This window comes from Cydia amplana, chromosome 3 (assembly GCF_948474715.1).
Source record: "Cydia amplana chromosome 3, ilCydAmpl1.1, whole genome shotgun sequence".
NCBI lineage: Eukaryota > Metazoa > Arthropoda > Insecta > Lepidoptera > Tortricidae > Cydia > Cydia amplana.
The window spans coordinates 2606632-2632430 of NC_086071.1; the positions used below are offsets into that span (position 1 = coordinate 2606632).

General features: G+C 39.1%; 1 protein-coding gene across 4 annotated transcripts in view; it reads right to left on the reverse strand.

The window, feature by feature from the left end:
- LOC134662352 (teneurin-a) overlaps positions 1 to 25507 on the reverse strand; it is a 61362-nt gene extending 35855 nt beyond the window's left edge. For 2 of the 4 annotated variants that reach the window (XM_063518548.1, XM_063518546.1), the window contains exon 1: positions 25218 to 25506. In XM_063518548.1, the coding sequence (XP_063374618.1) occupies positions 25218 to 25345 (128 nt within the window). In that variant the 5' untranslated portion in view covers positions 25346 to 25506. Of the gene's footprint in view, positions 1 to 17360; positions 17965 to 25217 lie in introns of those variants that run through there. The other 2 variants (XM_063518550.1, XM_063518549.1) reach the window with 2 other exon arrangements.
- Between the last annotated feature and the right edge of the window lie 292 nt (positions 25508 to 25799).

A 25799-nucleotide genomic window follows, 5' to 3' on the forward strand; every position in this document is an offset into this window, starting at 1 on the left:
CCGTGACCAGTTATTCTGTGAAATGTACTCCGTATGTTGTAACGTGTACAAATATGAACCATGACACCTAATGGGTGTAGAGTCAGCATCAAAAGTAGCAGATTAGACTACGCGACAATAGTTATTTACGATACAAGTGCGGACAGTAGGAAATTCGCAACGAGTGGGTGTTTTAAATCGACACGAGTTGCAAATTACCTATTCGTACGTGTATCGTATAACGTTTTACAGTACGTATACAGCCATATGTATAGGTATACGTACCCTTTAAACTTTGCCCTTTAAACTTTCGACATAGGCACGGAAAGTACCTACTCATCATATGTACTGTCACCATGTGTACTGGAAACGTATTTACCATTCTCTAACAGCTTAACAAAAAGAGATGTAGATCAATTAGACTGTAACAAATACATGAACGCGAAGTATTCCAGGACGGCAGATAGGTACTTTTGGTGCGTTATTTCAACCGCTATTATTGATGCTGACTGTAGGTACAATCGTGTTTATTATTCTCTTTCATGGCGATTCATAATTATTTTTAAAAACCTTAACCTATGTTATGTTTAGTAATATACAGTGTGTAAGTCAAATACGGGGAATAAATTAAACCAGATATAGAATTTACCCGTCTTATCATTAATTAAGATGTTTTTTAAGTTACACTTAATTATGACCCCGTGATTAATTTTTTCCACATGTACCGAGCAGCAATGTACTGTAAACATTAAGAAACAAGATGATAATGACATTACGAGATACGAGCTTTTCATAGTAACTGCCAACAAGCGTTGACAGTTACTTTAAAAAGCTCGTATCCCGTAACGTGTGTGGTGTATTACATTGCGGGCCGAATTATTTTGTATGGTTATAATTTTCAATGCATTTCTAAGTAAAATCTATCTCAATATACTTTTTAGGTCCTATGCTAACCACCGTTTAAATATTCGCCCGTATTGGATTTACACACTGTATAAAGTGTGTTTATTGTGGCTATAATTGAATGTACTTATTAAAAGGAACTTTGATAATTATGAAACAATTTCATTCATCCGCCGCCAACTGGTGCGGCGAATCTCTGCCGCACCATATGCTAGTTTTTTAATGCGGTCCCTTCTAGACAATCAAAACGTATCATTATCAGGAATCCCGACAAAAAAGATCATCGAGGCGTTTAAAATTTCCGCCCGCGGGCCATTAATCAATTATCCGAAGTTCTCTGTCATGGTTAAAAACAGCCGAAGGTGGGGGACCATATGGCGTAGTGGCCTGTCCAACGTCTGCCAACTGACGCAGTCTATAATACCCATCACATAAAAAATATTGCATGAACCAAAAAAAAGCAAAAACGGAACAAAAATAATTGGACAAAGTTTAGCGAGAATGAAGCGTGACTTCGAAAGGGTTTGTGCGGAGGAGGCTCTTGACTGTAATTTTCTTGTGAATAGCGGCCGAGAAACGGTCGGAGGAAGGACGAATTCATTAAAACGTGTACAGAAATCGCGATGACGGGCTACGCAGTCTCCGCTTTTGGTATTTAAAACATCCATCGCAGTTTCAATTAGATAATAAAAGGAAATCGGATAATGGAATATTAAAATATTGGTGCCACAAAAAAGCTCCGACCGAGCTTTGGACTCGTAGTCATAGTAGCAACACTAGCAACTACGAGTACGTAGTGATTGTCGATCATCATTATGTCCACACTATTTCATAACTGTACATGAAATTGATTTTTTAAGCCCATCACCATTACGATTTCATTGTTCATAACATTCATTCAGTGCTATTACTGACTGACCCGAGTAGGTTCTTCATTTCCGCGCGTTACCAAAATCAGAAAAGTAATCTTTTGTTTTTGTGTAAAGGAAATTATGCGGCGAAGAAATGAAATGTTGCACAATAACCACAACGCGTTATAATATTTATACGCTAGTCCAGTTTTGGAACGGAAACGAGCAGTCTATTTTCCTAACACAAAAGACGAGCTCTCGAATAAGAGCGGACCTTGTGACGGAGAGAGATGGCTAAGACAATTAACGAAGCCGACGACAGTGTTATTGTAGGACAATACTGCGATATTTCAAGCACCGCGGCCGGTGGACGGGTGTTCGGCGGGATTTTGACAGCCGCTCGTCGTGAGCTCTTAATGAAGCGGTAAATAATGAGGAGAGGTGTTGCGCTACGTGAGAGCCGTGTCTAATTAACGCGAGAGAGCCGGAGACCAGTTTACACACACGAACCGACACACTCTGGCTTCAAAGTTATTATTATAAACGGCATGTCAACATATTGAGAGGACAACGGTAATGTAATTGGGTATTGTAATCAGACGTGGGGACGCAGTCAAATGTCGGGATCGGAATGGCATGGCGCGCCAGGTAGCTGGGACTCGTTAGGCGTCGACGCGCGGTTTTTATTGCAGTCGCGCGTGCAGCGGTCAGTTCTAGTCTCGGATCGAGCTGAGTCGACCTCTAACTCGGAAACCAGATGAAACAAAAAGAAAGAAACGCAGGCACGGGCCGTGAGAACGCGTCTCCTTCGCCGCGGCCGCTCCGTGCCGACCATTTATCTTGCACAGTCGTGCGGGAATGGACCGGACAGCGATGTGCTTTTATTGCATCGCGCCCCTAAATATAGGCCTGCGGAGGCAAACCGAGCTCTTAGCCCTAAAATAATGGACCTGATGAACTGGTTTACTAGAGTCGAAGGCATAACGCAGTAATTAACTAAGCATTTGTTTCTCAAACTTTTCATAAACAGAAACGCATACCAAGCTAAAACCATAACACAAATGAGTTAGAAATGTTAGAATTAGAGATGCACCGGATATCCGGTTACTATCCGGTATCCGGCCTATCCGGCCGATATTTTAGTATCCGGCCGGATACCGGATAGTAAAATTAACACATTTTGGGGTAAAAAATGGAATCTAAAAAACAGTCACGGTCATAATGCTAACGACACAGTAGATAGAAATGAATACGTAACCAATGTCACACAATACACTTATTTGTTTACACAAAAATACGCGCGCGCACTTGTAACTATAAACGAACTTACTACGTTATGACATGATAAAACTCGTTACGATCCTAGAAATGTGTCCGCGCGAACGTTCACTACGAAACAGGTCGAAACCTGCACGACGCGCACCTGCAAAACTCAAAATATTGGTATAGTTTCGCCGGCCGAATATCCGGCGGCCAGATACCGGATATTCGGCCAGTGTCCAGGCCGGATATCCGTTATCCGGTATCCGGCCAAACAACTATCCGTTGAATCTCTAGTTAGAATGATACAAATAAATAAACGAACATATTAAAAATATTTTAGTTTGAGCTATTAATAAGTTTTATCAAAAAAAATGAAATGTCATATTAATAGACGTTATAGTATCGCGAAGATACGCCCTTTTACTTGTATGGCTTTTTGTATTGTATAATTGTACGGAACTTTCCATAATGCGTGGTCTTATACGCATTTGACAGGTCAGGTTTATTAAAGTTTTACACTCCGAAACAATTATTATTAAATTATAAGAATACCTACATTTGGAACTTCTAACCAACGGAAAAGAAATGTAGCAACTAATTTTGCATATTTAAAAAATATACGTATTATATTTTTAGCATACGGCTGGCACCTTAAGGGATGATGAAAACATCCCCAAATCCTATTGAATGCGCTATCATTGAAAAAGTCTTTGAAAATACTACGTAACATTACTTTTTCTCCTTTATAGTGGCGCCAATAGGCTACTAAGAGTATTCGAAGTTATTATCAGTTTGCCCCCTCGGTCGATCTCCGTAACTGTTTGAACAAAAAATTGGCGTGAAATAAATTATAATAAACTTATTATGACAAAATGTAGCTTTGTTCGGGGTGAGTTTTTGTGACTGTTAAACTGTTAAAGCACAAAGGTTTGAATAACGCTTTCAACTACGTCATCGCGTACGGTTAATCGAACGAGCGAGCGAAGCGAAGCGAAGTTCTTACATTCGACTTTGAACACGCGGCTGGCTAGCGGCACGTCTCGGCATTTCGATGTTTTTAAGCTGAACTGTCAGAAGATAGTTTGATACTCAATAACTTAAGTAAATTTGTTCTAATTTAAATGAAATTGGGTAAACGTGTAGTCGAGGGCATTATATTTTAGTCATTAAATTATGAGCAGGCCCGATCAAGAGGTTATTAAGCTAGAAGAGCTTAGAAGGCCAAAAAGCAGTTTGTGAGGGGTCTTGCTATTCTGGTCAATTTTTTGCAAGAAACATGGTCGAGTTTAGTATCAAATGAAAGTGCTCGACTTACACTTTTATAATATCGTTTTTAAATTTACCATTTTGAAATAATTAGCAAGATAAAAATAAAATAGAATAAACATAATATATGTATGTGACATTTGACAAGAAATATTTCGGCTTAGCACAGATACAGTTTATTTTAATCTCTATGGTGGTGACTTAAATCCAGGGGAGGGACAGCCGTATACGAAGCCCCTTATTCGAAAAAATAGCGCCATCTATATTACTTAACGCTAAACTTGTAAATGGCGCTTCAAAATTGATGCAAAAAAGCAAATCTTGTCAGTAGAAAAAGGCGCGAAACTCAAATTTTCTATGAGACCATATCCCTTCGCGCCTACATTTTTGACGTGAAACGTCTTTAAAAACCCGTAGTAGAGGTGCCGGACCAAAAACCAAGTGTAACGAAAAGTGTTATGGCGCGGTGGCTTATATCTCTGTAACTGTGATACCTATATGTATAGTCACTTTCCTCTATACACATCAGTGTATAGAGGAAAGTAGCCATTACTCGGAAAAGCATGTTCCGCTGACATAGATGGCGCTGATTCTACGCTAGAAACGACGCAATAGGAGCTAAAATGACCCCTATTTTCAGTGTTCATTTAGTAATTACTCACCAGCCCATTAACCGATTTCGGTAAAGTTGGAGTCATTTGATAGATCTTATTCCATTTTAATGAAATAAGAGAAAAATAAAACACGCGAAATTATAATAAGCTGCAAAAAGGTAAAAGAGTGACAATTTTTACAGAAATTGTATCACTGCTCTTGTTTGAGGCCACTGTGTGCGAAAATTAAGGCGCAAAACTGACCCAAATTACCTGAAGTAGTAAGATAACGCAAATACGGTTCTTTACATACCACTTTTACTCTAGTGAAACCTCTTAATCTCCTCAAATAGTTCATTAGAATCTATGGCGGCGCGGCGGCGCGAGTTAGTAAGAACACGTAGAAAACGAACGTATGGCGGCTGCTTGACAATCTCGAGTTCCTATTCCTAATTACTATCTTAGTTGAGTACTTTCTGCTGTATGGGTCAAACAAATTTTTGAAAAGGTCACTTCTGTGGACAATACATTAAAAGGTAACGACTCTGGTACGTATATATCCCGTTTTTCTCATTTGAGTCTCAAGAACTGAAAACATGTATTCCGCCTGTAAAGGTGCTGCGTAAAAAAATGATTTTAGATTCCCTTAAATTAGCGATGTCTACAGGAAAGACGCGAACGAGATTGCTATAAAACGTGTATTACCCGTATAAAATATCTATTCTCGTAATTATGATGTGTAATTTACAAAAAAATTGTACCTAATTATTACATTCATTACTCCAAAATGAATTGATCATTTATAATTAAACAGGTGTGACGCTGTAATTAATTATTTTAAAATTTCCCATAAATGCCGTGTTCATTTATTAATCATTATCACCCCAAATAATCTATACAGATAACATTTAAGATATTACTCATAATTATTAATTATTATAATACATCAAACTCGCGAGATGCGCGACTTCGGTATTCAAACACAAAGCAATACATAGTACAAGTGTCTAACGAAATGCGAAGGCCGAAGGATGTACCTAAGTGTGACACACAACACACATAAGTGTGTCAAAACACATTCTGGACGCTTCGGGCCTTCGGCCCTACGCGGAGCTCGGCCTTCGGCCTTCGAACTTAGACACTAATACTATTGTTCTGTGTTTAAGCTGAAAGTAATGACGGTCACATCATTGTTTATGTACAACTCCGTGCTAGAAATTCACAAGAAAGCAAGCACTCTACTTAAGCGTAGGCTTCGCCCGACCTTTAAGTGTGAAGGGCGCCGTAGGCGCCCTGTACTTAAGAGCGCGCGAAGCGCGCTGAATGTCGGGCTTCGCCCGACCTTTTAGGGTGAAGGGCGCTCTGTATGTAATAGCGCGCGAAGCGCGCTGAACGTCGGGCTTCGCCCGACCTTTAAGTGTGAAGGGCGCCGCAGGCGCCCTGTATGTAAGAGCGCGCGAAGCGCGCTGAATGTCGGGCTTCGCCCGACCTTTAAGTGTGAACGGCGCCGCAGGCGCCCTGTATGAAAGAGCGCGCCAAGCGCGCTGAATGTCGGGCTTCGCCCGACCTTTAAGTGTGAAGGGCGCCGCAGGCGCCCTGTACTTAAGAGCGCGCGGAATGTCGGGTTTCGCCCGACCTTTAAGTGTGAAGGGCGCCGCAGGCGCCCTTTATGTAAGAGCGCGCGAAGCGCGCTGAATGTCGGGCTTCGCCCGACCTTTAAGTGTGAAGGGCGCCGCAGGCGCCCTGTATGTAAGAGCGCGCGAAGCGCGCTGAATGTCGGGCTTCGCCCGACCTTTAAGTGTGAACGGCACCGCAGGTGCCCTGTATGAAAGAGCGCGCGAAGCGCGCTGAATGTCGGGCTTCGCCCGACCTTTAAGTGTAAAGGGTGCATTCTTTAAGTGTGACTAATAATGTTCATGTGCCAGCGGCACTCGGTCGGCCTTCGGCCTTCGCACTTAGACACTTATACTATTGTTCTGTGTTTAAGCACGCATCCTGGACGGGACACGTTTACTACTATGACTCTTCGGGCCTTCGGCGCTACACAGAGCTCGGCCTTCGGCTTTCTCATTAAGTCATTAGCTATCCACACCAACGTTTCACGTCAACCATTGCGGCTGTGTCCCTGACATATGATATATACATATTAATCTTTGCTTAAATCAATCAGTTAAAGGCTCCACAGACCTTGCAATAAATCCACGCGATCTTTGATCCATTGCCGCCTATAGAGCGACATAAAATAGTAGAAATTAAATAAAATGGAACTCAAAAATGTCCATACTAAATTGTTGTCATGTGTAAGCATTTTACGTCAAAAATGTGACAGGTACGTAGAAAGTGGCGCCCTCATTTATTTTCTATTATTTTATGTCGCACTATACGAGTACCTAAGTAGGTGCAACAAAATCAATCGCTATATAATTTTTGGTTAACCGCGAGTTCTCAGTTCGGGGCGAACTACTAGTTAAATTAATTGATAAGAAGATGCAAGGTGCAGTCCAAACAAAGTTCACGCTTGGCTCGTTTGAATAATTTTTTTGTTCAGGTACAGGTGTAGCGTGACCGGTCGTCAGGGACAGCTTGCAAGCATTTTTGCGTGAACGCACATTTTAGCAAATGAATTGAACCCGAATAAATGGAGTTTTACTGATAAAATGATGCTCCTTTGACTTTTGACGTATTTGGTTAGACCGCATTCTCATCTTACTCAGAGGAACAAACGGCCTCATGCTATTAGCAGTAGCACATTGCGTACAGCTACATCTACCTAGTAATAGTCCATTGCTATACAGGCCACGGTTTAAAATCTTGAATCATACGTTTAAAGTTTTTATACCATAAAATATTTAATAATACTCTTAAGATATTACCGACGCAGCTTTAATAGGTGCATACAAATCTAGCCGATCAACGAAAGGTTTAGTATATTGAATAGGTACCGAGGAAAAAAAAAAGTCCTGTGTACCTACGGCACCGCCTCGATCCATTCGAATTTCTTTTTATTGAAGGCTCTAAAACGCCCCTTAGCCACGTTGTATGCGAGGGTCGGTCGAGAAGCGGTTCAGAGATATTATCGGCTTTAATAATATTTTGTTATAATATAATGCTATCGCTTAAGTTTATATTCGGATATCTTCCAACTAATTGCTCCGTGGGCTGAATGGAGAACAAAGAGATAACATGAAATTACCGACTGTAACATCGAGCGAGTCTACCAAACATACAATGATGATTGTTTCGCATGATTCATGTACCTATTGAACACAAATTAAAAACGCTAATGGTCTATCTCTGCGAATGAATAAGGCGGAATTTACATGCTAAGAAAGGTTTTGAAAGGTTTAGTATTCTGTGTCGAAATTACTTATAAAGCGCAGGTAATTTGGTGAGATCTATCGATTTACAAGTTGTAGTATAAACCAAGGCTACGAAGGGTCCTCCCCGATCGCAAGTCATGGGTGTAAATTCAAGAAAGCCCCCAATTTAAAGCGGAATGTGTAACAATGGCGTTCTCCCTGCTATGCCAATTTCCTCCCCCGACCAACGGTTCAGTATAAGGCAACGGAATAAAATTATCATCTAAATGACAATGCTATCTATTCCTAAAGAAGTTTTGAATAATGTGAGTATAAAGTATGCAACTTTAAGTGAACCAAGAATTTAAGAGTAGGTATGATTAATATAGGGTATAGGTGGGTATATGGGGCGTAGTTCATGTGTCTCCATTTAACGAAGTTGGTTAGACACGCCTGAATCCCGCCTGTTAATAAGCGTCGTTCGAGACCGACCAACCTCAACGGATTTAATTAAAAAATATTTGTTAAAATGGGCTTTTAAAAAAGCACCTTGTTCCTATTTGATGAGAGCGAAGTTGTTAATTCGAATTTCTAATTCGGGTCTAACGCGAAATTTATACACATACCTTTATTTACCGACGTTTCGACACAGGTTTCACTGGTCATGAGTCATGACATACGCGAAAGTTTTAAATATTATATTGTTAATTCTTACTTTATTAATTACAAGTTATTCGTAATATACCTGCTACGTAATTTATGACAGCCGATTAATATGGTACCTACCATGTGATGCCAAATGATTGTAATGCTTCTTTTTATATCTAAAGAGAAAAGGATAAAAACAAACATTTCAATAAAAACATGTCAAATATTATACAAACATTTATCCTTAAAGTTACAAAACATTTTTCTAATTTTCTTAAGTGTGATGAATTCTAAAGTCTAGGTTTATGTCGATTTTGTTTAAATTTTGAATAAGTAACATACATAATATAAGAACTATTTTTTAAGATATAAACATCCCAGCTACAATTTCCAAAGTAGAATAACAAAGGAATTTAATTTAAGCGCCACGGCTGGCGGGACCGTTAAGGTCGAAGGTTAGCGCGTCGGCATCCGAAGCCGTGTTCCTAACAATTCATAAGACGAAACGTTTCTTAAAGTGTGCGAAATCACAACACGCTCGATGCAGAAGATACAATTTGATAAATGCAGTATAAATTAATAGAGATGATAACTGTATGACTGTATACTTAATAAATATCATAGCCATAGGTGAGATCCAGATGAGAAACTTTATATTTTTGACCGTTTATTTTCGAGGTGTCATTGTGTATAAATATAAACTGTTTAAAAGTGCCAAAATAATATTAATATTTAAATGAAGGTGCGTTATAAACGTAATGTCTAAAAATGCCTTAGTTTGTTATTGTCTAAAAATGCCTTAATTTTTCGTTTCAAAAAAATACCTACAAGTATAAATTTAGTTATGGTTACCTGTTTAGTAATCATGACACTTGGCAAGACTACTGACACTAATAATATACCATACTATATTATCGTACTTCAATGGGAATGTTTATGCTATATTATAAGATCATAATATAAGCTACGCTAGAATTACATATATACTTTCAATTGATTTGGCGTTAAAAGAAAACAGAAAATGCGAATAATAGCTATAAGTCCCGCCCGACAGCAGCACGAGCGTAATGATACAGCGATTTAAATACTCCTGGATTCGTTGAACTCGCAACTCATATTAATAACTCTTAACGCAATGGTTGTTTTACGCTCCGTGGTTAGGTAATGCTGATTCATGAATGGGCGAGTAGCTACTTATTGCAAGCCAACTATATTTAGCAAACCTATTTTCTTAGAAATATATCAAACGACGGAAGCTCGAACGTTTGAATTTCACAAGCAGAGCTGCATCTAATTAAGCGGAGTGTTATTGAGGATTTTATGAATGATTAATTTTTGCACTATACTGTTCGTGTAATTTGAAAGGATGCCAACAGCATCCAGTAAGTAGAAGCAACTCATTTAATTAAGCATCCTTGCTTAAGCTAAGAATGCAGCTCGGTAATGTAGATAGGTTAGTTAGTGGAAGCACCGTGAACTAGGGAGCAACTAATCGCATGCATTGCCTTGAATGCGCTCGGGCCGCAAATGTGTCGGGAGCAGGTTTATCGCGAGAAATGAATGGAAGTGATAGCGGTAAGCGGCCAATTACTGCCCGCAGACTGCGAGGATTCGAGCGTAAATAATCTGATCGTGAGCATAACCATAACTTCGATAACGCGACTGCAATGGCGCAGCGAGCTGCTTTGTGAAATCTGTCAAATAATGCAGTCGAATACCAATCTAAAAGCGGCTCAGGCACACAACATGTTGAAACTGTAAAACTGTATTTATATTATGTACGTAGTTATTGTACCGTTTTAATACCTTCATTAATATAAAGACTCTTCATTTTAATATTTACTAAATGAAAATACTGTGACCGCCAAAGTTAGATAATTAAAACCTAAAAGTTATTTGACCTTATCAAAACCAATTGATAATTATAAAATACCATTTCATTAATGTCACTGAGTCTCACTTTTGCTTGAGTAGGCAGTATTTCAATTAAACTTTATATAAATAGCTAAAATAACACGTTTCAAATGGGCAACTGATAACTTCTATTTCAAAGGCATCAACGTAAAAAACACATCGCTAATTATCCGAAGGCACTTTAAATAACTTTTCCAGTTCTCTTTAAATATTTAATGTTTTTACAAATAGAATTAATTAACCTTTTCTGTTCTTTGTCATCGATTTTATTTGCCAAATCGACTCCAACTCGTATATACATACATGTTTTGTATCATATTGCCTCAGAAATGCTTGGTTAAGTAAGTATGATTGTTGCTACAGTACTTATTAATACAATAACTGTGGATAAGAAAGTTCCTCAAGCACCACCCTACAACCAATGGTTAGTTTACTGCGGTGATAGTAATAAACAATTTTCCATTAGCAAGCCGGCAACGGTTCCCGCTCATTTCCAATTTCCATACCCGACGCCTAACGGAGAGTGTGCGATAGCCTTTATTACCGGAGTTTGTCGCTGAGGATATAATTATGTAAATACAGTAGAATGTAAATTAACTGCAATAAATAGTCTGAGCTGAGCAATAGATGAACCCCAGGCGTTTAAAGTATTAAGAGTAGATAAAGCAGTGTTTCATTAAAAAAGTTAATACACTGACTGCATTAAAACACACATTTTTGTTTGACCAAGAACCGGATCAGGAAATTACGATAGGTACGTACGAGTATGTGTTAGGTATTAGGTAATTATTCAAAGCTTAAATAACTCATATTATGAAAAAGGCTTGGTGACTGCTTTTTGTCGTTTAAATAATTTTACTTTAGAAAGGTACATGACATATAAATTAGTTTTGTTTGGTTATATGTAAATAATTACATATAACTTTTAATACAGTCCTAGTATAAATATTTTGTAACTCCATATCTGTAATAAACAGCCAATGAATCGTGAGCCGAACACAGATATAGTTGCTATAATTATTAATATAAGTATAAGTATGATAATATTTCTGTAATACAGTCTTGCATTTAGTAATATTATACATTCATTACACTTATAAGCAATGGAAACGGGTTACTTGCTCTGATTCAGTCTATACGAAGTGTTGATTGCTATCGAGTTCATAATCTAAACACAGCCAATAGGCCAGATCTGCCTGGTGCTAGCTTAGATAACGTAACAGTTAAGGAGCTATTATCTTAATCTTATGTATTTATTCATTGATTTGCAAAATAGCGTTCACGTCAAATCTAATAAGTAAATGAAATGTTCTTATTCTATTCACGACTATTCACTATTCACATTTAGCTTTTACGACTTCACTGTGAGGAGTATTGAAATTCACATTCATTCAAAATGATAAGCTTGCTAATAAAGGCTGTTACCGCAGAATGTCTAGTAAATAGCATGGGAGAGGAACTGCTAGTTGAGAAATTGCCAAAGTCTTAGGTACATCTACAAGGGCTTTGTATCACACGTGGTTCAAGCGGATGAACGACCACTAAGGTACCTACCATTTCTGAGGTAGGTACCTGTATTCCACGTAAGTTCATAAAGGTACCTGCTTAACCCTAGAAAATGTCGATATTAAATAACTACTTAGCGGGGAAATCTATGTAGCCGAAGGACATTTGTTTTTATCCGCAAACATGACCTGATTCCGCGCTCTAAACTAAACGCTTGCCATTGTTCGGTGGAACGGAAAAACAGTTTTGCAGGAGCGCGTCCCTCCGCGGCCGCTCGTATTTCACCCGAGTTCAATATTATTTCGACAGTCGGGGCACAAAGAGTAGGAAGGCCCGCCGCGGGCGTATCGCTCCGCAATATTGTCCTCCCGATCGGTGCCTCGGGTTACACTGTAAATATTTTTCGGCGGTTGCCTGATTGAAAAATTTTATCGCATTCCACCCCCACTTCTTTCGATAATGGATTGTGCTAGCTTTTAGGCGCACATCTGATATGGGTGACAGAAGGTATGCCGGCTCTCCGAGTCTACAAAATTACAAATACAACACTTATTACAGAAATTCGAGCTAGGCGGTGTTGTGGTTTCGGACATACTAATCGATTAACGTTACAGGAGTATAGTTATCCATGCCGTAATCGGGTACGAGTATAAAAGTTGGTGGTCGATTGAGCAGTACGGCTACCATCAGTTTGGCACTGACATAAACGCCGCGCCGTCGAGAACGTAATTTAATTTCTATACATCTCGCTCGTACTCGCATATTAGTGCAAACGAGATGTACCTATAGAAAGTAAATTACGTTCTCGATAGCGTAAATGTCAGTTTTGACACTGTCAGTGACTCATGGTACGGGCTCAGATCTCCCGAGATATTTAAAAGTTAATGCCGACTAAAAGTCTGTAATTTTGTATTGGGATTATTTTATAATTTGCATGAATATATTCTCTCAAAGCATTGGAAAAGTGAGAGCTGAATGCGGTACGAGTGCTCTCATACGCCTTTTCATAAGCAAGATTGGAAACATAGCCGCTCGGACCGGCTCCCGCCGTCCCGGGCCGGAAAACTTTTGATGTATTATGGTATTATTTTATAGTCGGATGGCATGGAAGAGCATTGGTAATATTTCATCATGAATATTAAACGAGAATTTCAAAACACTTCCTTGACTAACGAGTTGTTCTTTGAAGTCATTATTAAACAAAAGTTAAAAGTTACACACAAACCGTCAGGATGAGTTAAGAAAAGATTTCGTATGTTCCTGGAAAAATAAAGTTTGCGCGAGTGTCTTACAGTGTATTTAAAAAATAGTTTCATTTGACACATTGCTCGTTCTTTAGTGTTGCAAAGTGACAAGTTAGATTTTTTCATATTAGGTATTTTATCATGATGAGATTGATGTGGATTATATTTTTTTCTTATGCATAGACCTATGCAATACCTGTATTCGGTAAATGAACTTTTTAAATAATGTCGTTGATAAAAATAATAAAAACAAAAATCCATTCTGATCTAATTAACTATGCATAACATTATTACAGATTGTGGACAGAGCACAAGTCCTTCCTCAATCCAATGCTCTAGATGGCTATGAGAAAGTGGACCACTTTGTATACCTAGGGTCCTTAATAATAAAGTTGTGGAAGAATCGAGATATATGCCTTGGTACCAAGGTACGTTTAGTGCAGGCACTGGTATTCTCCATATTTATGTACGGTGCAGAAACCTGGTGCATCAAGAGCTTGGACAAGAGCAAAATCGATGCTTTCGAGATGTGGTGTTGGAGAAAGATGTTAAGAATACCATGGACCGCAATGGAGAACAAATGAGTCCATTCTGAGAGAACTAAAAATCACCAAACGACTCTCAACAATCTGCCAGGAGAGGGCTCTTAGATTCTTTGGGCACATAATGCGGTCGCCACACCACAGCCTCGAACGTGACATCATACTGGGGCAAGATGAAGGCAAGCGCGCTAGAGGAAGAGCCCCTGCAAGATGGTCGGACTCATTTGATATTTGATATTTGATATTTGATATTTATTGAAAACAAATTTTACAGCATTACAGCTAACACCAATGCACTGTAAAATTAAGTAGTAAAATTAAGTAAGTAATAATAAAGCGATTAATAAGCTACCTATTGCATGTTTAATTCACAAAAACGTAAAATATCTTTAAAAAGTTTACGACTTTGGTCGGCAAACAAGTCGCAGTCAGGTGCAAAAGATAAAAGATGCATAAAACAAGCATGTGGTTCCATGCAGAGGATAGGATAAATGGAGGGACATAGTTGTTGGTCACGATCCTCAGTCATGAGGGAACGATGAAGAAGAAGAAGAACATTATTAAATCGTGAATTAACAGGCGAACAACATTGTCATCGATTTCCATGTAACAGCTATCACTTACACTTCATTAGCGTGAGAACGTATCACATTCGGTACTTTGTGTAATTATTGACTAATTTTGTACGTTGTGGTTTTGGACGGTGATGTCGGTGATGCATGGGTCGGTGTCGCGAGCCCGTTGTCGTGAACACTCGTCACTACAATACAGCTCTAATTATGTTTGTCCTGGGCGCCGGACCCGTCTCTCGCTTACGCCAATATTTAGACAGCCGAAGATACAAATGAGGATCCATTACCGGATTTCGTCGATCTGGGACTAATGAAAGACAAATAACTCGGAGCTCTAAGCATCAATAAGGGCGGCTGTATTAATCTGATCAACGCGAAACTGACCGATTAATCACGCAGTAACGAGCCGAGAAATAGCGATCGTGTTTATTTATAAATCCTCCTACAGTTCAGTTTGAGAGAAGGGAAGACTAGAGTAAATCAATACTCATTTAAATCAAAAAGTCTTAGGACGCAACTACCTAATAATAATAAATAAAACAATGATACGGTACAAAGTCATAAAACTTTATAGTCCATATATAATTATAGTGACATTCAAAAGAAAAGCTTAGAGGAATTATAATAAAAACGCAGTAAAAGTAAAAGCTACTACGAGCGGTAAGAACGCTATAAATATTAAGCGGTTGACAAAATGGCGTGCAGTGCCACCGAAAAGGGAGAGCTGATTGAAGTTTCTACATTATACAATGTATAAACTGGTTCAATTTTCAACCTAAAGAGTAATGTGAGACATTGGAACTCTAGTGTAACAACCACATGTCCACAGGGGGCGCGAATGCCACGAGTCATCCGTTGCACTACATTAAACCCCCAAATTTGTGAGACCCCTATACGAACCAAAGCGAACCCGTTCAAATGCTTCTTTAATCCGCATTATTATGCTTTATATGAAAGGACATGTACGACGCATTCTGGGTAATATTTCATCAATTAGGTACGGTCGTTTTCGATTCAGGAATTGTACCATCTGAGCAGGCTCAATTTATATGCGCGCTACATTTTTATGTTTTACAATGAGCTGCTGTAAAAATAATGAAAACATTGATCGGTATACAGATTTCTATTTGATAATTGATAAACATTAGCAGTTCTGTAGGCTGTTGGAGAGCCAGTAAAGAAACAGCGGTTTTACCCTCGCACTGATTGCCCGCCTGGCCATCCCCTCGAAATAATGAGGGAGGGTAATGGGTCATACACTTTCTAGCACCGGCCGATTGAATTGCAAAGCAGGTCATACATGGTCATTGAATATTTACACGTCTAATGACTGTAACGTCGGCCTCAACGTATCATCTGGCATTTAGCTAGGTACTGTGAGAAGTCAAACAGGTTAATGTGGGGAGGTTTTTACTTGCGCAACAATGTTAGTGTAAAATTCTATGGGCTCGAACTCATATCCACTTTTTGTTCAAGTAATACGGCGAAGAGATATTACGTAGGTACTTAAGTACCTACATAAAATAAGCGACACGATAGTCATTGTACCTATATGAAAATTATCAATACGATATGACAAACAGGAACCAAGCGAGTGAAAATAAAGAAGATATTTTATATTATGATTCATTTCACGATACACGTATTTTATTTTACTTACTTACATAATAAAAATGAACATTTCATGAACACAATCATGTAATGTAGGTTTGTTTCGATTAAGTTTAACAGCTATTTATTTATATAATTAAACGGACTTTCTCATAAAGAAGACAAAAGATATAATGAAAATAACAAGCATACAAAACGCGTTGATAAAATAAATTTACTAGAGAGGTTTGTTGCCACAAAATGATAATTTTTCAGGTTTCTTTAATCGTTAGTTTATGTGGGGCAATTAATGTTGCAAGTCTGAATATCTACAACTTCTAAAAGTAGGTACTAGGGTGTGGCTTTTTTTTGCTTTTTTAAAATTACCTACGCTCAAATACTTAAGTATAACGATACCACCCCAAAGAACTGGTGCCGACTTGCAATTGTAATTCCCATCATACAAATTACTATTGATTGAAAAATATCAAATGAAAAATAAAATCAAGTACAGTAAAAACCTGTAATTTGTTTTCAGTGTTTTGGGATAAAAGAAACTGATTTAGGGGGTATGCGTTATTAATTTCTGTAAATCGCAAAATAAGGGACACCCTAGTAGGTACAGTCAGCTGCAGAGATCGTGACCTCCCCTGCATACAAACTTCTGTGCAGCTTGCTATTTACTTGTATTTGAATGCGACTACAAACAACAAAAAGTCAAATGTCAACTTGAGTCGGGAAATATGCCAAGAAATTATTTTGTCTTCCACTTCATACACAAGCTATTATCACACCTACCTAATCGTAATTTAAGAACATCACCAAAACGACATTAACGGTATACGGTCCATTTTAAATTGAGAAATTAACTTGTTTTTCCAACGATCTTCATTCCGAATCGCCCACGCTAACTCGTATTAAATTTTATAGGAGCAAGCAAACCAACAGCGACTTCGTAGATAAACCACCAATACTTTACAGACGTTCAGTTCACGTAATAGTGTTTCGTGATCTCACGGGTCGCAGTAATGTTTGATGTACGTCGGGTCGTTAACCTTACTGAATCAGAAGGGATTAATGTGTGTCGGGTGTTATTGGTTCCTCTAATTACGTTCACGATTCGGCTAGAGTTATGGTAATGTTCGGCAGCCTTCGTAGATAGCGGCCGCCGTCGTGTCACTGATACTTACGACTCAGAATTTAGGGTCTGTAGGGCGAGCCATTCGTTAGTCACGCCCGATGACGTGTACCTTGGACAAGACCAAAACTGTTATTAGAAAGATTTCGTCGAGACCTTTTTTTCGGTACTTGTCTTAAAAGGTTTTTTATGCTCAAGTTATGAAAGCCGTTAATGTGTTGCTCGGTTTTTGATGTTTGTTTAAGAAAAGCGGGGTTAGGTTAAATAGGGCAAGCTTATAAAGTGCCTCCTTTCATTCGAAGCAGTAAATTTTACCAAAAGACATACCTTTTGTAACATGTGTGTCTTCTTTAAACTGCACATTGCGGCAAAATGCATGAATTTCCGGGCATAAAACAAAGGCACTCGTCACGCGAAGCATGCAGTACCATGAACTTCTAAAGGGTAGAAAAGGGCGTTTCGTGGTAAAAAGTAAGTTAAAGCGTTCTTTGTTTGTGTATGGCGCGGTTAAGTGTTTAGATAAGTGCAACGGAGAGCGGTGTGCGCGTTTGTTATCTCGGAATATGAGAGTCGGGACAAATGGAGCCACCCTGTGTGGTCCGCTATTTGGCCAGCTCTCGCCTCGCCCGTCTGGACACCCTAGTTGAGGCCACACGATCTCGGGAAAACTTCACTTTAGGTTCAAGTAGGTTCTTATTTAACTGATGTACGGGCACTTTCTGAACGCTAGTATAACATTTCTATTTAAAATGTAACGGATGAAATAAAATACTGCGTGTAAGTCTAGTGTAGTTCCAGTCATATCCTAAAATGTTTTTATGAGTAAATTAGTCATGCTCATGCTGGTTTGTAAAATGAGGTCAGTGTAGTCATGATTTAACCTACCAACGCTTTTATGAATAGAAACTTGTACTTGGAGTTGGCAACAACTGTTATAAATCAAGCTGGCTTTCTTGTTCCGTACGGAAGGTGTGCATGTAACCAAAACGATATTTTTCTAGTTCAACAACGAGAATATAGTTAAGTTTACGTCCACTTTGTCCACGAAATGGGCAGCGTTTTTTGAGCAGTGAGTACCGTTAAATTTTGTCGTGTATAACCCCGTTGCCTATTTAACAACCCTTTTTATTGTTGGGGAATGAGGCAGGCTGTCCTTCTAAATTATAAAATATTCAAATAAGGAGGGAATAAATCCACGCGAGGAAACGTCGACATTACATATTACTGCGGGAATGCCAGCCGCCCATTCATTACAGTTATTTATAGGAGGCAGTGTCAAAGCGAGGTTTGTATTTATTTTGATGGCAGTTTGTTTATTTTTAAACGGGTTAGGCTAAAATATCCTAATCCGATAAGCGTCCGGCGATCCGTCGAGTGCTGCCCTGGGTAATCAAAAGAGCGTACAAGCATTACAAGTTCGAACGGCGACGAGTCTTTTCTATTGTCGTACTCCGCTTTAAAATAGTCCATACCGCCGCTCATTTTCTCAATACACACGATGTCACTGTCATTGGACCAGTTTCTAGCCTGCCGTGTGCATAATGAAAGGCTATTTTCTAAAATAAGTTTTTCATCAAGATTTGACTTTTGAATAAGTAGGTATACTCCATTGAACTTAACACTATAACTAAAATAGGAATATCATTAACATTCTGAACAGATAATCTTATCCATCGCAATAACGTAAAATTACTCGGCTCCGAACTTCCGAATACAATTTCGTCACTACATGTTTGGTAATCATAATAGACAAAGTCAATCAATATTGTGCGGAGACAATAGACACATCTCTTATTCAAAACGGAAACTATTACCGCCTTGCCATTGTATTCAGAGGCCTCACCTCAAAGAGAATATTATTCAAACGAAAAGTAGTTTGTTTACAAACGTTAGAAGATTATATTAGGGATAGTCGGTGACAGGAGATTAGGTTCATGAATGTGTGCGTGCACGTCGAGAGCTCGGGAACGATCTCAGTCGCGGGTTGCGACGAATGGTCGTTTATGTATGAGAGTTAGAACTTCACATACGACTTTATAGACACGGCCATATCGCCTGTCGATACAAGTCAGCGTGAAAGATTTATGCCCAACTTTGTGACAGTGGAATCACTGTGGACGTTCCTGGGATTATCCTTTGTCCCAAATACAATATCATACATTGTTAATAAGCTTTGTTGTGAGTCGATTGATGGATATCCTAAATAGCTCAGTTCTTCGATCATTGTATCTGTTTATATCCTGAATCCTAAAATGGACTTTGGCTGTTATCTATCCCTACCAATTCCTGCTAATATCTAACTCTGTTTGTCTGTATGTCTGTTACCTATTCACGCTTAAACCGCTAAACCGATTTATATGAAAGTTGGTAAAGAGATAGTTTGAGACCCGGTAAAGGAAATAGGATTTATTAATTATCATCATCATCCCATGCAGACGAAGTTTGCGGGCAGACACTAGTATAATATGTATAGGTAAGCCACTTATTCAGCTGATGACTTTGTTAACTGAAATTGCATTTTATTTGCATATATGCAACCACTAATTGGTAGGTATATATATTATTGGTTGCCACAGAGTAAACGAAATCTAAGATCATGGCATTCATAGCGCAACTAAGCTCTTGTGCAATGTGTACGGAGCATCCGTCAAAGTGACTTTGACGTCACAAGTTAATTTGCCCGTTTGATCTCACTCATCGAACTTGAGTGCAGTGTAGTTATCCTTAATGAAACAATTGTATTGAGATTGTACATTGAAGTTAAAGGAAGATAATTGAACTTCCTGCAGCGGGCAAAGATCTGATTGGTTCAAAGAGCGATGCTCCGCGCCCCACATCTCCTGCGCGCACGCGGCCATGCGATATCTACTCGATGGGGTGTTTCCTCTAATTATACGACCTATTAATAAAATGCTCCGGGCCGCACAACAATCGATCACTATCCTCAATAATAATGACTTTGTTAAACTTTAAAGACGGTCCAAAGTTTTACGACGAAGGGTTGAATTGGGATTAGAAAATAATTAAACTTTAAGATTGAAATTTTCCAGACTAAGAACAATTTAAAAAAGTACTCAGATAGGTATCTGGTTTAGCCATTTAGTATCTAATTACATATGTGCATTGGTGCCCTCTTTAGTAAAAGAAAAATATATAATTCATTGGTATATTCGGTATATCTTACAACACAATAATATAATTAAGTAACTACATATATAGTTTAACTAAAAAAATACTGAGTATATTTTGACTTATTAAAATACAAATCTACCTATGTCTATTCCACATATTCTCATTATATTTATCGAAGTACAAAATGTCTGAAATACGTATTTTTACATAGTGTTGCGTCAAATGCATAATATTTTTTTGAGTCGCATACTTTACTGTGGTCACATATATTTTGACAGTAATTGTTTGAATAAAATCTTTAAGATAAAATATAAATAATTTTAGTCGTAGTTATCAGAAGTGCATTGCGGCGCAGGAGGAAAGCGCGCCGCCGCGCACCGCTCTCGGCAATCTCTGTAATAACAGGAGAGGGTTGCTGTTGCCAATATTCCCCAAGCTGGCAACTTATCTCCTAACAAATATCACTTCTGTTTGTGCCAGCTAACTAAATACCGACGTGTGCGAGCCTCCGGCGTACAACATGGCTCCCACCGCGACTGAAGTAGGTAGGTAAGTACATAAGAGTAACTGACGTGATACGAGTTTTAACAGTTTGCATCAGGGATGTTGCGGATGCCGATTTTTTGACATCCGCGGATGCGGATGCGGATTTTTAAAGGCTCACATCCGCGGATGCGGATGCGGATGTCAAGATAGGTACATAAAAACATCAAATATTACATTTTAGTATTTTTTATTTCAAAAACCGGACAAGTGCGAGTCGGACTAGCGTTCCAAGGGTTCCGTACATTAAGTCCCATTCACGCTTGACTGCTAATTTCTAATAGTTTTTTTTGGCTAATGACTAAATTACCTGGCAGTCTAGCACTTACGCCGATGCTAAGACGTTCCTGTACCGACCTGTTCCACGTCCGCATCCGCATTAAATCCGCATCGATTTTATGCGGATGCGGATGCAGATGCGGATGTTGAAAATAATGCGGAAGTTCCGCGGTTGCGGATGCGGATGCGGTTATTCGCAACATCCCTGGTTTGCATTCCTTGTACTTAAACAGTACAAAATGACGGAAACCGAAAAAATACATGGTAGGTAAATAAATACCCACGTATATGAGCCTAGGCAGATTGCTGCTCTCTAGTTTTACAGATCTGACAGCATGATGATTGATAAGAGTCATTTTCATTAAGAATCAATATAATGTAGGTTTCTACGTTAAATTGTTCATTAATGTCACATTGGTACGATAGTTCGCCATAAATAAAAAAGTTTGATGTTTTCAGTAAAACATTTTTTTGAATACCTATTACAATTTTAAAATGAGCTAGTCTCATCTCCGTCTATTTGATACTGCTTCAATTCGGGTCATTATCACACTGATGAAGTTTTAGTGGATGTTGATACAATGCAGACCCGTATGAACGGAACAGAGCGGTTTGCGTTCGAAGCGATCGACTAAACGCTATTAACTAAGTTGCAGGTTTGTGTTGGAGTTTGACGGGTGTGTGTTTGCACTGCCCGGGCCCGGGCTATATGGAAATCATTTTCTTACTTAGCCGAACTTGCTGGCTCCACACGCGATCAAATATTTACCGCCGGAACTCTTGCGCGGCGCGGAACGTGTCTCTGCAGACATATCACACATTTGCTCCTCATTATAAAATTTACAGTAATTAAGTCTAACTTGCATATTTACTTTATATTCATTAGCTACTTATGACGGAGCTTTCCCATGCTATGTTAATTTCGCATCGTTGAATACGTTATTACATGTCAATCCACCTATTACTTTAACATTAGTTATTCTATGGTTCTACTAAAACCATGAATAATTTAATTCATGTTATTTAAGACCTTTAATTAATTACGTCGCTATAGCTTAATTTACATAAAGTTAATTATAATTACGTGCTTTGTTCTGAATACTTTAGCGCAAAAGTGTAATAAGCAGCTCTCCGTTGTTTTGCGAGAGCGTAATCTGTATAGTATTAAAACAGACAGGTCCTTTCACTGCGGAGCATGACCGCTGGATTAAACAACAAACAAAACAATACCTGTCTGAGAGGCTCACGATTGAGATTGAAAAGTTGTGGCGGGAATATGGACAAAGGGACTGCTAGATTACAACTTGAACAAGTTCATCATTATTTTGTATCCTTTGATGTCGGCTGCCGTTTTTGTTCTGCGAATTAATAAAGTTCCGGTTTTAGTTGACCTATCGAAAGCTTAACAACAACGTCGGCAGTATCTGTTTCTACGGCTGGGCAATTATGAAGACTCGTTGCTATAGATGCCGTAGTTCAGTATAGAAAGGGTAAACTAAACTTTTGGATAGTACTCCGTACCTGGTGGAGTGTGGGTGAAGTAAACGCGGAGCGCGAGGGGCGCCCGGCGATGCTATCTGCCCGCCATTGTTGCGTGCACTTAACCGTCATATAGCTTTGCCTTGCTTCGTTGTATTCTAGCCTTGTTAACACATTGTAAAGAAAATTACATTCCGTATCTACTTACCTCAACTGTGGCGTTAAAAAGTATTTCCGTTATCGATTATCGTTCTACCATGTCGAAATGCTTCCGTTAATATTTGTTGTGGGTTTGATGAATACGATTATCAAATAATTATAGTGTTTTCATGCGTTAACGGCAAGGTATTTGATAAGTTACGGTATTTATCATCGATAAGATCAGATGCGGTACGGTAACATCAAGAACTGATTATGTATTTACTCGAAAAAGTAAAAATTCAGTCCACTAAATCATCACGAAAACGTATAAAAATATGTAATTTTGGTTATACTCTACTAAGGTCATGTCTTCAAATAATCGTAATATGACCCGCGTCAACTGACCGTCGTAAAAGACAATCGTCAATATCAATGAGCAAAAATCTTATTTTTTGGCTAAATGTAACGATATGAACATTATGTTAACATGTTGCAGTATTAATAGTTGGGATTCACCCTTGGATCTGTCGAAATTAAGCAGGATAGCAATTGGGGTGTCGCAGATGGCAGTAACTGCGCTCGGAGCTGCGCTGGAACGTATGGCCCATACGTGGAAAAATAATGATTTATGAAGGTATAGTTGTAGACGAAATTAGTGCCGCACGATGATCCTTGCTTGCCTAGCCAAGGTGACAATCGATTGCGTTACGACAACGAAACGTTTTGTGTCTCTCTATCACTCTTCCATATTAGTGCGACAGTGACAGTTGCGTTTTGTTCGCTACGGAGCGTAGACGATTGGCATGTTGGCTACGCACCCGGATACGATTGATACGTAGAAACGTATCAATCGTATCCGGGTGCGTAGCCAACAGAAGCTGACCGTGATTTCTAGATTTTAGGCAACCGCAAACCATTAGCACCCGCAGTATCCTGCATTTTGTATCCCTTATCCTCAGTATGAAATTTATTCGGAACGAGATTGCTTACTGTGAGAACTTCGATCGAAACCCCCAAAGGATACCCCTAATAAGAGCCGCTGAATTAGTTTTGTGTAGTACTTTAATAATGTTCTGTGGTCTTCAGAGGTTTCTGGGAGTTCTTGCCATGTTTATGTGGTAGTGCGATATAATATGAAGTAGATGTTTTCTGGCTTCAGGCTCTTTATTATTACTTTGAAGAGGGAACGAACCGGGGGGCGGCGCTGCTGGGGCGGGTAAGGCAAACAAGTGCCGTCAACTCATTCAAGTAGGTATAGCTGGTCTATTATATTGAATATTTTCCCCATTCCATTTAATGACTTCAGTTTTATTGCAGTATTCTCTTGTTTATGTTAAAAGTTCTAAGATTCCTTTACAAAAAATTACATTATTCTAATTAGACAATATTATGTCTATATTTTCTTCATGTATAGGTAAATATCACGTGGTCACGAAAGACTGACGTCCCAGCAAGATGTGTACAAAACGCGAGAGTTTAAGGTGTTATATTATATGTATATGTGTACTCCTACATAACAAATAATGCTGAAATTGAAAATTTTACAGTCGCCTATTCAAGTAGTGTTATAGTTGTACATATATACGTTGGTAATAGAGTAACTGGAAAAGCCAACATGCGTAGGTAGAAGCTAGGATCAGCAGACGTTGGTTAATCATGGATCATGGAGCTTACCTGTTAGTTGTTAGTCGACGGCTCGTGACAGATTTACGCTACTTTATAAAAATTATATATCGTCACTATCGTCAGTTAAAAAGCAAAACTCACTGAACAATCAATCACTGGTTTTAGAAAGTCGTAACTCTGAGGAGCGATGATGGTACAAAGGTCCATGGGTACAACCAGATATCTAATTTATTTGTCACCTAGTTTAGTGAGTTTTGGTTGTTAACCATACCTTAATAGCTTTTGTAATGTGGATTTTGAAAAGATGGCAAAATTTTAATTGATCTGTGACTTTCAATGGGAAGGTTTATCGGATTCGATCACTCGTATTCATACAGAGGTCTTGCTTTGCGTAGCTGAGGGACAACCAAGCTGCAGCTGGAGAAATCACCTGCAGATACAGATGGTCTAAGTACCGCCCTTAATTAGGTACCTTTAAACTAATTGAACAGAAGAAGATGGTGAGACTGTTATCAGTCTAAACATATGATAAGACATTTTTTCGAATTCTTCGAGCGTTTTCAATAGCTGCTGGTCGATTTCCTTCGTAAAATACATGCAAGCAATACCGGAATATGTTACCGGGGTTTGCGAGTATGAAGAAAAATCCGCAGCAAACAACGCAGCTATAGCTATAGCTGTCGGGCAAGGGTCAGTGGCGGTGACTTACCTAGGGTCTACGAAGGGCTCGGCGTAGATGTTGCGCACGGGCTGCCGGCGCGGCAGCGGCGGCGGCACCGGGCTGAAGCCCTCCATCATATCCTCCCTCTCGCTGTACTTCAGCGATTTCATCGTCATATTGACGTTTGGAATGCGTCTTTCCACTTCACAATCCCATCTCACTTGTAAAACGTCCGCTTTTATCACTTACATCGTTAATAGTAACACTGATGTCAAATCGTTCGGCGACATCCGAACTAAATCACTTAACGTCGAAACATTTTCATTAGCACTTTATTTATTTGTTGTTTCCTGGCAAATCCTAAAACACCGGGTTTGTTACATATTAGTTTATCGGGCTAGTTAAGGGCGAGAAGCGGTCGAGGCGACCTCGTTCGCCGCGCGCATACGGCTGACTGCGGCTCGCGACCCTTGTCTCGGCTCACACTCAAGCTTTTGTCGTTTTTTGCGCCCGCGTCGAGGTGCCATAGAAAAAGCTCACCATGTTAATAGACTACAGAAAAAAAGTGCCATACGAAAGACGAGGGATCACGGTGCAACGGACCTGACGTAACTGAATAAAACTAGATCC